The sequence below is a fragment of the Elephantulus edwardii genome, unplaced genomic scaffold (genome assembly GCF_000299155.1).
Source record: "Elephantulus edwardii isolate Elephantulus edwardi_28Jun2011 unplaced genomic scaffold, EleEdw1.0 scaffold00006, whole genome shotgun sequence".
Classification (NCBI taxonomy): Eukaryota; Metazoa; Chordata; class Mammalia; order Macroscelidea; family Macroscelididae; genus Elephantulus; species Elephantulus edwardii.
In genome coordinates, this window is record NW_006399756.1 from 7,576,298 (window position 1) to 7,590,124 (window position 13,827).

The following is a 13,827-nucleotide window of genomic DNA, read 5'->3' on the forward strand; positions in this document are numbered from 1 at the left end:
GGTTCCCCCCCTTTTGCTCCAGGATTCGCCCTCAGGCTTCTTCAAATACCAGGTCTCTTCATGTGACTATTTCATGAGAAACAAAAGAAAAGGATTGATTGGATTTGGGTAGCGTACTCATCTTTTGAATCCTTGCACGTAGATTTCCCCTGAGTTTTCCATAGAAAAAAGGACACGTCAAAGCCACTGGCTGCATCTCTAGCCAAAGCTTGCTTTCCGACCACTTCAGACATTCTCCAAGAAACTCCACTTCTCGTCGGAAGAGAACCCCTTGGCTGCCAGTGCTGGAAACAATTGCTTTCAGGAATTGAATGCATAATGGGAGCTCCCCAGGAGCACAAGCTCTGGGCCTGTGCAGGTCCCCGCAGAGTCAGGTGGGTTCAGATGTCTGGTCGGGCAGCTCGCAGGCTGGCCTCCCCTCAGAATGGATCTCTGTGCACAGTGTCCACTGTGATGTGGCTTGCCGACAGGCAGCAGCCCACCCATGCCCTGACTCAGATCCCCCCCTGCGTGGGCTCCAGGAACAGCTCGTGTGCTTGGTCCTGGAAGGAGAGCTGAGTTCTGCCTGAAACTTTCTGGGCCACTTGGCAGAGTGGTTTCCCATTCCTTGGAAATGCTGGGAACAGTGGCAAGATGGAAGAATGTCTCGAGACTGCTGGCTCACAGCCCCAGGTGGGAACCCCACTCAGGAGGCATGGCCTCTGCAGTATCTTCCAGAGAAGCTGTCAGTGAACCAAAGCGCTCAGGTCAAGGCCCTGAACACCAAAGCCGAGGAGGACATCCGAACCTCCTCCTGCGTGACTCCCACAGAGACGAGGCTCCTCTGGAGGGAGGATTTCTTGCCCCCTCCACTTGTCCAGCGTGGGGCAGCTGTCCTTGCTCCCCCTAAGGCGAGGTGCACCCTGGAAGAGCATGGAGGGCTCTGTCCTGGCCCGGCTGGGACAGCTGAAGGAGCTGCGTGTCCGGAGCGCCCCTTTCAGGGACAGACCCCTCTTTCTCTCGCAGACGCGTGGGAGCAGCAGGCAGCAGAGAAGCGTGATTGGACTACAGAGATGCTTCGGGGGCCTCACTCGGATGTGTGTGTATTTATTTGCAGCACTCGGTGTGTGTGAGTGTGTGTGTGTGAGTGTGTGTGTGCGCGTGCGTGCGTGCGCGTGTGTGTGCGCGTGTGTGTGTGCGCGTGCGTGCGTGCGCGGCCCTTCCCTCGTGAGGTCCCTTCAGCTCTGCTGCCACGGAGTCCTGATCTAGTGAAGCCCTTTACTGCTCCATCTCCCTGCCCTTCCCGGTCACTTGTCATCTTAAGCACACGGTTTACTCCTCCACCCCGACCACAGCCGCCACGGGGTCTTTCTTACGCGCCTATGCATGTGAGTAACATGTAGTGATGGAATTCTGCTTCTTACAGAAGTATTACCGAAGTGTATTCTTTCCAATATTATTTGGTTTATTATACAAATCTTTTTATACATGCAGACCTGTCCTACCCGTGCCCATCAGTACTGGCAGACACAGGCCTCTCCCTCTGAGGGCCATTCCCCAGAGTGACCCCTCATGGAGGCCTGGCTCCAGCTGGCCACCTGGGGCTGTTTCACTCGCCCACCATCCCAGACCATTCCGGGACATTTGTCATGACTTGGTGTTGATACTACTTTTTGTCCTCAAGAGCTGTGGGTGGGATTGTATTCACCTGTACCTCCTTAGTCCATAAGGTATGTTACGTGAGATGTGTATTTTATTAATATTTAACATCATTAAATATGGATCCACACATCTGCTGCCTCGAGTGGGTCTTCTTCCCCATTAGCCAGGCTCCCCGAGGCCTGTCCAGGCTCTGATGTAGCATGTCACATGTTGGGCTGCTTGCCAGGTCAGCCCAGACGCGCGTGGTGGGCGTCTAGATTCAAAGCCGCAGGAAGCCAAGGAGGCTGTTGGCACAGTGTGGTATGCGTTGGACTGTTAACCGAAAGCTCAGCAGTTTAAGTCCACCAGCGGCTCCGTGGAGAAGGGTGGACAGTCTCCTCCAGTCAGTATGTGCAGCCTTGGAAGCCCGCTCATCATGAAATCAGATTTCATAGTGGACACAGTGAGTTTGGGACACTGTGTGGTCCTGGGCATTGCCTTCCACAGTGTTTGTGGGGGCGCTGGTGGGAACAGGAACCTCCCATTGACGTGATGAGAGGGGTCAGGGAGTAGCAGCAGCTGGGACCAGCCTATAGGACATTGGCACCCTGTCTGTGTCCATCCAGCTCAGGACCTGGCAAACCAGGAAGATGTTCTTTCTCCCAAACGCAAGTATAGATCCCTCTTGGGTTGTGTCCCCAAGGGAGGTCACCTTGTCCTTCCCAGGAGCTGGTGGCCAGCCTGTCAGCCCTGCCTGGGGACAGTCTGCGTGCTTGGGAGTGGCCTTTTTGGGTTCCTGGGCTTCTAAAGTTCAGCTGAAATTTGCTTCTGGAGGAGCAACTTGTGGATACCTCACCGAGGGAATATTTTCTGTTCTCAAAGCCCACCCACCCAGAGGAAGAACCGTCCAGTCCTAGGTGATGGCTTGGAAAACTGACCTCTGATCTGACTTTGGCCATCAGCCCCAGGAGTTCATGGCTGTGCACCCTGAACTTCACCTGTCAGATCAGCCCCTCCCCATCATCTCCCTCCCTGCACCCCTGCCTGGCAGCTCTCAGGACAGTCATGGCACTCCTGGGCTCCCAAGGTCCATGAGGCTGCTGCCCCAGAGAGCTGAGGGTGTGAGAACCAAGCCCATGGCCACAGAGCCGGAGCCTCAGGCAGCTGCCTGGCCGTATGGAGACCAGGACTGGCAGGGAGCTGACTTCGTCCCCACTGGGTGCAACACACATGGACACCTGATGGCCTCTCCAGGATGGTAGCCAGGACTGGCTGGCTGTGGGCCCTGCCCTGGTCTGGGGCTTGGAGGTGCAGACACAGAAGTAGTGCTCCTTCAAGCCTGGCCAACTCTCTAGCACACACAGTTACTGAAGGTCTGGGGCCCCTGGTTTGAACTGGACTTCAGTGTTTAGTTTGGGAACATACAGAACTCAGTGGGGAGGACGGGGCTGAATGTCATGGTAGAAGGTGAATGGTGAATGGAAGGTCATGGGTCTGGGAGTGCTGGATTTCAGACACAGGTAGGACAAGGAACCCTGGTAGCATAGTGATTTAAGTGCTCAGCTACTATCCAAAAGGTTGACTGTTCAAACCCATTAGCTGCTCCCTAAGAGGAAAGCTGAAACAGTCCTCTGTGCAGATGGACAGCCTTGAAAACCCTATGGGACAGTTCTGCTCTGTCCATGGGCCACTGGGAGCCAAACTTGGCTGGACAGTGGTGTGGTTAGTGCGTTTGGACCGGGCACAGGGGTGTAACGGCTGCAGCAGCCTCCATGACTACAAGAATTGCCCTTCGCTGAGATGGGAAAGTTGGGGCTCAGAGAGGCTAGGCAGCTTCTCCAGGGTCACACAGCTGCCAGTGCTGGAACCAGTGCTGGAACGCAGCAGGCGTAGCCACCAGAAGAAAGGTGTGTATGGGACAAATTGAAGACCAGCCTTGAGGGGTCCAGTCTGAGGGGAGATGGGCTGGGCTGGACCAGTGTCCCCAGCACCTGTGATTTACAGGTCTCGGGGGAGCTGGGATAGTGGAGGACCTGACTTGACATCCTTTAAACACTGTGTTTTCACTTCACATATTTCAAGCGCATGTGTTGGTGTGCCTGTGGGCAGAGGGGGAGGGCCAGAGCCGTTACTCTCAGCGTGAGTGTGCTGATGGGGTTCTGGGTCTGCGTGTCACGGAGGATCAAGCTGATTTCAGCGGTGGGTTCTCCATGGGGGCGTGAGAACACAGGACACTGACAGGGCAGGCTGACGTCAGGGCCCGTGTAAGGATTTCCCCCACAGCCACAGCCACCTTACCCTGGTCTGAGTCAGAACAGGCCCCACAGTGACGAGTCTGGATTTTTCCGGGTCCGCCGTCTCTGCTGGGGGGGGGGTGGGCCTCATCTCTTGGGCTCATACTCTGTTTCCACCAGAAAGTCCCCAAGGGCGACCCAGGAATCCTGGGGGCTCTGGAAACAGGGTTTCTTCAGCTGTCATTTTTATGTCTAAGTATTGATAGATGCTAAACAATGGAAGAGCTCTGGGACTATTAGTGAGATCTGAGAATTACTGGTTCACTCCAGGCTCTGGTATCCTGGTCTGCAGGAAGTGGCACTAACAGTTGACAGTCCAAAGGCTAAGCCTCTGGTGGTTCGAATACATCAGTGGGTCCTTGGGCAAAAGATGGGTATCTCCTCTCGTGCTATTTATAGCCTAGGAAAGCCATTTGAGAATCAGTTATGTGTCAGTTTCAACCCAGTGGGGATGAGTTTAAGCGTTTTTTGGTCTATGTAATATTTGTCAAGAAAACAAAGATACTCACCACTGGGCTAATTGGTAGCAACAGGATGGATGGAGAAGAGATTGAGATTACTAACAATTTCAGCTTGCTTGGTTCCACAATGAACACTCTTGGCACTAGCAGCAGGAAATAAAAAGACTAATTACACTGGGGAAGTCTGCTATAAGGGACATCTCCAAAGAGCAATAATTATGTCAGTCTAGAGTCTAAGGTGTGCCTCATCCAGGCCATGGTGTTCACAATCACTTGCTATGCATCAGAGAACTGGACAATGACTATGGATGACAGAAGAATTGATGCCTTTGAGTTGTGATGCTGGAGAAGAGTACTGAACATACCATGGACCACCAAGAAAAAAACCCCACAACCGAACAGGTCTGTCCTGAAGAGGGTGAAACCAAGTTTCTCCCTGGAAGCCACAATTTTGAAGCTCTGTCTCACATACTTCGAGCATCTCGCCAGGAAGGACCAATCCTTGGAGAAGGACATCAGACTTGGAACAGTGGAGGGACAGCACAGGAGAAGGCGGCCTTGGATGAGATGGATTGACACAGTAACTGAGGTAACAGGGATAGGTGTGTCAGAGTCAGTGAGATTGGCTCAGGATAGAGTAGGGCTCGGAGCTGTTGTCCATAAGGTCACTATGAGTCATAGGCGACTTGATGGCAGATAATAACAACAACAACAATATTTAATGGAATCCTGTTTTCACTTCATAAGCAGACTTGGTGGAACAGTGGTTGATAAACTCAACTGCTAACCAGGTCAGTGGTTCAAACACACCAGCTGTCCCTCAGGAGGGAGGCCTGGCAATCCACTCCTGTGAAGACCCAAGCCTTGGAAATCCAGGGGGCAGGTCTACTCTGGCCTTCAGCGTTACTGTGGGATTGCGTTTCTTGGGTTGGTTGGTTGACCACAGGAACAAGAACAACACGTATAAAAAGAATTGGGGGCAAAGACAACTGATGAGGGTCATTCTGTGGTGATGGAGGCAGACGCACCCTCCACTAGAGAACATTTTGCAGAATGGCCACACAGCAATGGCAGGACACAACCATGTGGGAGACATGGGAGCCTCCGTCAACCCAGAGGCTGGACAGGTCAGCTGTGGCCGAGGTGATGAGCAGTAGTGGGCTGGTCGTTGACGGGCCACAAGCAGAGCGTCAGGGGTCTTGTCTGGCCCTCCACACATGCCCAAGAGGGTGCTGGACACAGCTCAGAGGGGCCAGCGCGTGGCCAGAACCCCTCACTCTCCAGCTCACCTCCGTTCGTCTGTTCCCTCAAAGGGGCTCCACTTGGCTCCTTAACCCTGAGTCACTGAACTCCCAAGGTTTCCAAGGAGGCCAGTGGGAATGCAGAACATTCTAGAAAGCGTACCGGCTGACTGAAGCCTGACTGAGGTCAGGGTTAGGGCTAGTTTCTATGATCATCCTGTGGTGGTGGGAGCAGAACTGACCCTAGACGCTGGACCTCCTCTCCCCATCCCTGTTGGGTGTCCAGCCTCCAGAGACAGAAACCCTTATCACACCTCCTAGCATGCCTCCTTTCCACCTTACCCCAACATGGACACCAGGAAGCAGAGCTCCCCAAGTGTGCTGCTGTCCTGGGGAAGCCCTGAATTATTTAGGGAAAAGTGGGAGGCAGGGGCCTGGCTGCTTCAGGGCCCTCAGATGGACAGGGGTTTTCTGGGAACCTCACCACCCCGCCGGCTGCCCCCACAGGCCCGGTGGCGGTGGAGGAATGGGGCGTGCCTGCTCCCCTCCTGGGAGCTCTGAGGGGCAGCTGGCCCTCCTGTGTCGGCCCCACATTTCCATGGAAACCACTTGTTTTCTCCCAGCCCGCATGAGATAATGCAGCCGCTTGCCATGTCCTGCTTTTTCAACATAATGGAATTCAGGAACATTCCAGAGCTGGGCCAGCCCCCACTTTAAGAGGCCAAGACTGGCCGCCCGAGGGGCCCTCCATATCTGGGCAGAGGTCCCTACACATCCCTGCTCCTCCGCCCCCTAAAAGAAGACACAGCACACTCAGATTTTCAGTCTCTGCCCTGACTCAGAGGGGCCCTTGGGGAGAGAAATTTGCTCTTGATTAACAATTTTAAGGTTGGAAGTTCAAACCTACCCACAGACACTGCGGGAGGAAGGCCTGGAGATCTGGTTTTATGACGATTAAAACCAAGAAACCCACCTGGAGCATTCGATTTGTTCACACCGGCTGCCTGGAGTTGGAATCAGCTTGACAGCGATAGCTTTGGGCTCCTTTCCTGGCCTTTGTTCAAGCTGTTCTCCACCACAAGTGGTCTCTCTCCCACCTCCATTCATTGGAGTCAGTTTTTACTCGATCCCTTTGGCAAGCTCATGTGCCGCCTCCTCCAGGAAGGCTTCCTGGGTGTCCTCCTGGCTCCTCCTCCTTCTGACCTCCTGACCCCATGTGCCCTTTCACCCTCCATTGCTAACCAGTGCCATTCTGTCTCCGTGGTCATATGCACATTTCTGTCTGTCTGACCAGATAGTGAGCCTCTGGGGGCACAGATACTGCCCCCAGCCCTGGGTCCCAGACTCCACTAAAGAGTTGGTGGACGCCTGGAAAGAGAGTGAATATGGAGCCAGTCAGTCCTGTAGGTGAAGACTGAGCCTCTCTGAGCCTCAGTTTCCCCTGTCTGAGCAGGCTGGGAGGAGGAGGGTTCCAGGCTGCCCCTTCAGGGCTGCTTATCTGTTTCTTGCTTTCTGGGCACCTGTCCCTCCCTAAGATGCTGACGTTCCTGAGGCATGTGGCTGAGGAGGTGTGTGGAGGGCTGTGTCTAAGGCAGGAGCCCGACTCTGGCACTCACTTTTGCAGGTGTCCAGGTGTCATGCCCAGTGACACAGCGGCATGAACTGCAGCCCGGCACTGCCTCCTGGTGGCCAACGCGGGCATGTCAGCAAAGAAGGCTCCTCATCCACCCTTTCCTTACCACTTACCTGGACTGCCTGCCTGCCCCCACTGTCTGCCCTGACCACCTCTACCTGGTCCAGGGTACCCCTGGGGAGCCAAAGGTAATCCCAGCAAGGAAGATCCCAGAGGAGGGAGGTGACAGCCAGTTGCCTCAGCTCTGCAGACCTGGCCGGTCCACGGTGTAGCTGTAGCCACCAGCCCCACAGACCAGGCACGACAGCCTGAGTTCCCACAGCTGGTGGAGGCTGGGACAGGTTGGCTGCTGGTCCAGATCCATCCAGGGCATGGTCCACGCGTCTTACCACATCTCCATCTTCAGAGCGTAATGCCCAGTGGCTGAGTAAGGACCTCTCAGCCCTTTGAAGCTCATCTCCAGCCTCCTCCCTGTTCCCATCACTATGCTCACCTGTTCTCTGGCCTCCTGTGTCCTCCCATTAGTGGCCTAAGTGTTAAGTGAGTGACTATTAACCAGAAGGTGGGTTGTTTGAACCCACCAGTTGCTCTGAGGTTAAGATGGGACAAACCGACTCCCTAGCAATAAAAAACTCACGGCTGTCACATCACAGCATAACCGTCGGTTACGTTCCTGAGTCTGGAGGTCATAGCAGGGAGGAAATGCCCCATATTATCCTCTGGGGTCACTGATGCATTAGAGCCAATCAAGATGTACTAAAAATTGGCGACTGGGAGTCAAAAGTTGGGAACAATGAAGGCAGCTGGTAGGCAGAAAGTAAGGTCTTGGTGACAGAAATGAGCCTGGAGAGTGAGTGACAAAAATTTTGTATGTTCAATTATTCATAGCAAATACATTTAAAAAATAAACACAAAAGGTGACTTTACACATGGACGCCCCCCCCACCCCCACCCCGATGGACCACACAGAAATTGATTCACAAAATCTGTGGAAGGAATAGGAACATGGATTTTTTTTTTTTGGTTAGCAGTAAGATGTGCTATGGACTGTTATGTGCCGTCGAGTTGCCTGCGACTCATAGTGACCCTATGTACAATAGCCCTAAACCCTGCTCTGTCCTGTGCCAATCTCACAGTCTCTGACACACCCATCCCGATTAACCCAGTCACTGAATCAATCCACCTCATAAAGGGTCTTCCTCTCCTGCGCTGTCCCTCCACCCTCCCAAACATGATGTCCCTCTCCAAGGACTGGTCCCTTTTCATAGCATGCCCAAAGTATGTCAGATGAAGCCTCAGGATCCTTGCCTCCAAGGAGCATTCTGGTCTCACTCTCTCTAGACAACATCAGCAAAGCTCCTTTATGGCAGTGGACGGCCTTATGGTGGGTTTGAGCTGCCCGTAGGTTTTGCTAGCAGCCCAACACTTACCCCACCGTCCTAGCAGGGCTCTTCCTATAGACATGACAGCGGTGAAAATCTTAAGGGGCAGGTCCACTCCACCCTGTGGGTGCCCGGAGTCAGAACTTACTTGACAGCTGAGGTCTGGTTCTTGAGTGTTGAGAGTGTGGGGTAAATTCTGACAAAAGTGTTTCCTCGAACATCAAACCCTACCTGGGCCAGCTTCTATCCTTGGGCCCTGAGCAGTGCTGAGCCTTAAACTCATCTGATAGAGGGGTCAAAGGCACTAACTTCTCTTTATATCCTTGTGAATGTAAATGGACACCCTGGTACAAAGGTGGGCTGGGCGCCTGACACCCAGTCCCCACCAGAAATATGCTCCTCAGCTCTTTTATCTAACTTATCAGAGATTTAACAGGCTGAACAAAAGCCCACAGTTTTAATTACAAGACAGTGGCTAGAACGAGCGTTAAGACCCAGAAGCAATGCTCGTGAGCAGCTTCCTGAAGAATCATGCAGTTTATGACCATGGCCCCTCTGAGGAGTGGAGTGGTGTCAGGAAGTCCAGCAAGAAGGCACTCTGGTGCTTCTCAGAAAGTTGGAAAGAGAAATACCATTTGACCCATCAATTCTACTACTGGGCATGTTCTCTGCGGGAACCAGAGCTGTCACTCAAACAGATGTCTACACACTCATGTTTATTGCTGTGTTATTCACAATAGCAAAGAGATGGCCTGTCAACAAACGAATGGATAGGAAAACTATGATACATTCACACAATGAAATATTAGACAGCATTGAAAAACAACTCGTAAAATACTACATAATATGTAGTCACATAATATGTAGTCACATAATATCTCAGTCACAAAAATAAAAATACTGCATAACACTGCTGTTATAAAATAGGACAGACATGGGGGCACTGAGAGGAGAATAGGAAAAGGATGGATAGATAATGACCACTGCATTAGATCAAATGAGGTCAAGAACGGTCTGAAAGATTAGGACTTATAACAACAGTCTGGCACAGGGGTGCATTGTGGCACTGGGGGCAGGAGGAGGAAAATACATGACAATGAATGAATGAAAACCCAACATTACTGTAAACTTTTATTAAAATCACAATTTAAAAGAATAAAAAAAGAGAAAAATCCAACAAAAGACCATCTCTGCCAGAAAGAGTGCGTGGCACTGGGCAGCCACCAGAGGGCAGGCTGGTCCTGGAAATGCGCTGCAGCTGTTATGCCCTTGTAAGACCAGGTCCCCATTAAACCTGCATGCCCCTCAATGCTCCACTCCCTCCAGCCCCGCTGTGTCCAGCTTTCCACCTCTTAGCAAGAAGATATCTGGGTGGTGTCAGCCAGGGCCTCCAGTGCTCCTTTCTTTCCTGGGGCATCTGGGCAGGTGTCTTGGGAGAAGCACCATTCCATAGTCCTACAGCCCACTAACCCATGCTCGGTCCATCCAGGTCCTGCCTGGAGAGGTCAGCACAGTGGCGGGAGGCCAGCAGCAGTCCGTGTAAGTTCCACGGAAAACTGTGTGACAAGAGGGGAAAGTCAGGCTGGCAAGGTGCAGGAGGGCACGTGGAAGAGAAAAAGAAAACGCTTCTGAGACAGAAGCCACGTTAAAAGCACCGACATCTGAAAATACACATTCAAAGAAACCCTGTAGAATCAACCTGCATGAACAAAGACACAGAGATGATGACAGAGAGACAGCATGCACTAGATGAAGGGTTACTGGGTTTCCAAAGACGAAGGCAGGGTAAGCCAGGGGGATGCAGTCACGGGAATTCAAGACAGAATCTTTCCACAAGTAAAGGAGGGTAGACTTCCCAAGTTCAACAGAACAAATGACATCCTTGAAAAACAACCACGCGTAGAACAAGCAGGGCTGTGACACAAGCCTGGCCAGCTCCTGAACTCTAGCACAGAGACAGAGTCCTACAAACAGCGAAAACAAACAAGAGCAAAAGCATGTCCAGAGCCAGAGGAAAGGAGCAGGATTCCATGGTCCCTGGGATAGAAAAGCATATGCTAGACCCACATGGCAGTGTTGTCCGAAATAAAGGCAAATGATGTTCACCAATAACACGGACATCACAGAATCGTCTCATACAAGCAGAAATGATGTTTCCCGAGGAAACACACACAGACTGAGGAAATGTCCCTTCTCACAGTGAAAATAGCCACTCTGATGGACCGCCACATAGGTTCTTGTGCTGGTGAATCAGAAACTAAAGCTTACAACATTTAGAGCTGATGGGAAGACCATGGGGATTGTAGGCAGGCTAGTCAGAAGCAAAAGGCAGTGATAGGTCCCTAATACATAAGCACTTAGTAGGATTGGTCAAAAGCACACGCCAGTCCTTTCTGCAGGAGGCTCCAGGCTGGTGGGCGGGATCAGTGCCCCTGGTAACCTGGTAACCCCATCGCGTCTGTGTCTGGAGGTCCATTGTAAAGAGTTGAAAACTTTGTTTCTCAAGACCCTTGGCATCTTGCATTTATTTGACTTTAAGACAAAGATGCTTTGAGGATGGATCTGAAACCCTGCACCTGGCAAACCCCCAAGAGGACAAGTGCACAGCCAAGTTCAGCACCAAGGTTCAAGGGGTGGTCATTGGGTTGTAAAAAACCCAGCAAGGGTTTCAGACTCCTGTCAAGACTTCAAAATGGAGTTAAGGCTCCGCTTTCAGAGTGTTCTGCTCACACACTCACCAAGTGTCCGTGTGTTAGACTCCTACAGGCAGCAGGCATCCTTGGGCACCCAGGCTGTCCAGTGGGTGTCTCGTGGAGGTCCCTGTATAGTAGGGGAACCTTTGCCTGGTCCTGGGCCATCTGCTGGCCGTTGGTTTGTTCTGGTCAATTGTTGTGACCATTGTGTCATCCCACCGTGGAAGGGTTTCCTTCAGGATGCCTCCCCACAGACATTGGTCCCTCCTGATGACACAAAGGACCCCAGCGGAAATCCTAACAGAGGTCTGTGGGCCACGTGGTCTCCATCGGCTTGTTTTCACACTCACTAACTCTACCAAAACAGGTCCACTAAGGTGATGTCACCAGTGTCCAAAATACCTGAGGTGTAGCTGCAGGCGTGACAGCACTATGCAAGTCACCCCAGAACAGGCCCAGAAGACAAGCCATGTGTCCTAATGGGGCCTGGGTTTGGATCAGAAGATACAAACTCCCTTTGATAAAACTCTGAGGAATCAAAACCCACATCTCCCAAATGAAAGTATCTTGTAGAACAGACATGAAGGCCCAGAATCCGTCTATTATGGGATTAAATCCTGACAGCTCTTAGAACATGACTTCCTGTTATAAAACTGAATCTTGTGAATAACAATGGGACTTAAGTCATTAGGAAGACCAGTTGCTGGAGGAGGATATCATACTTGGTGGGGTGTAGTGGCTTCATTGTTCAAAGTGGCTTTCTCAGCCATTGGCTTTGACCTTCACCACCATTGGGTAGAGTGTAAATAAGTTGTGTATAGATGTATGAGTCGTCTATGACTGGTAGCACTTAACAACAACAACAACAGCAAGAACGAGAGAGCTCTGTGGGCCTGGTGGATAGTCTACCAAGCCAAAGGTAGGTGATTTTAATCTGTGGCCCTCAGGCCTGGTTGTAATTGGTTTTGGTCATACATTCTTCTAAGTGGTATAGCACTAGTCTGTCCATTTGCCATACAGAGGCAACTAGTGGTTGCTGTGATGCTGAACACTGTGACACTGATGTGTCAAATATAATGGTTACCCATGGTGGACAGTGCTTGGTGGAGCTCCCCGATTAAAACAAGCTTGGAAGCAGGAGTGACAACCACTTCCGAAATACCTTGCCTCTAGAAACTCTATGAACCTGGAGAAAGGATGAAAGTAACACAAGTGTTCAGAGCTTCCGTCCCTAGGGTCGCTATGAGTCGTCTACGATTCAACAGCTCTTAACAAGAACAGCAACAGATTACTCACAATGGAATCGGTCAGTTTTCCTCATCCTGCCAGGTTTAAACAAACAGGTTAGCAGCCAAGAAAGGACTCTCACTGCCAGCAAGGAAGAAGCAGAGAATGTAGCTCCTGTCCTTAGGGTCCAAAAGGTCCCATGGCATCAAACCCCGACCTGCACAAGAACAGCAGTCATGTCAGAGAAGACTCAGACGTCAACGTGAGCCAGAGTTGACGGGGCAGTGCTGCCCCACTGGACCAGAGCCAGGGGCCTGTGGCCAATCCTGCGGGAGGACCAAGGGAGTCACAGCAATTAGCGGGACAAAGAACTTTGTAGCACTACTCTAAGCTGCGAGGCTGAAGGTCAAGGGCCCGCAAGCACTCTTTAGAAGCAGTCTTGACTGAGGGATTGCATCCTGTACCACCTTGTAGTTGCTCCTTGGGAAACCCCATAACTGTGAGTGTGATTCTGAGATCTGTGTGACCTTTGTAATGGAGTCTGGATCCAGAAGTGGAACAGTAGAGTCGGTGTTGGACTTGATAGAAGGGGCAGGAGTGTGGGGACCTGATGGGAATTGGTTTTGTATCGTGGATGTTGTCGATGGAGACGGTTCTCCTTCCTGAAGTTCAGAGAGGTCAAGCTCAATCTTCCACGCCTCTTCACTCTTTTTGCACTTGATAAACCAGAAGGTCAGTAAAGCCAAGGGAGGCTCTCCGCAGCACAGATTGACATAGTGGCGACCACATGGCCTCAAATACAGCAGCCATTGTAAGGATGGGCAGGTCTGAGCCGGTCTAGTTCTGTTGCGATGAGGTATGTGGGAGTCAAAGCTGATTTAAGGATGCCTAATAACATGTGCCAGGAGAGACCGGTCCTTGGGAAATGACACTATGCTTGGAAGAGTGGAGGGACAACGCAGGAGAGAAAGACCCTTGGTGAGATGGATTGATCCAGTCAGTGACTGGGGTAATGGGGGTTGGAATTGGTGAGACTGGCTCAGGACAGGGCGGGGTTCAGAGGAGCTGTACAGAAGGTGGTTGTGGGTCACAAGCACCTCAAGAGCACGTAACCACCCCCACAGCAGCAGTACGCTTTCTGGGGGCTGGAGGGAAAGTGATGTGCCTTTCATCTTTTATGGCAGGAAGTCAAACTTGAAATATGTAATCATATCAACATGTAACAGCTTCAAATTCTTCATGTTTTTATAGTCTTCCCCCTCCTCTTAACTTTGAG

The 13,827-nt window shown here is 51.6% G+C and overlaps 1 protein-coding gene across 1 annotated transcript in view; it reads left to right on the forward strand.

Moving 5' to 3' along the window:
* Positions 1-641: 641 nt before the first annotated feature.
* Positions 642-13,827, forward strand: part of CPXM2 (carboxypeptidase X (M14 family), member 2) — a 197,881-nt gene continuing 184,695 nt past the window's right edge. Inside the window, exons 1-4 of the mRNA XM_006880142.1 lie at positions 642-861; positions 1,006-1,076; positions 6,911-7,019; positions 7,241-7,417. Coding sequence (XP_006880204.1) covers positions 642-861; positions 1,006-1,076; positions 6,911-7,019; positions 7,241-7,417 — 577 coding nt within the window. The remainder of the gene's footprint in view (positions 862-1,005; positions 1,077-6,910; positions 7,020-7,240; positions 7,418-13,827) is intronic.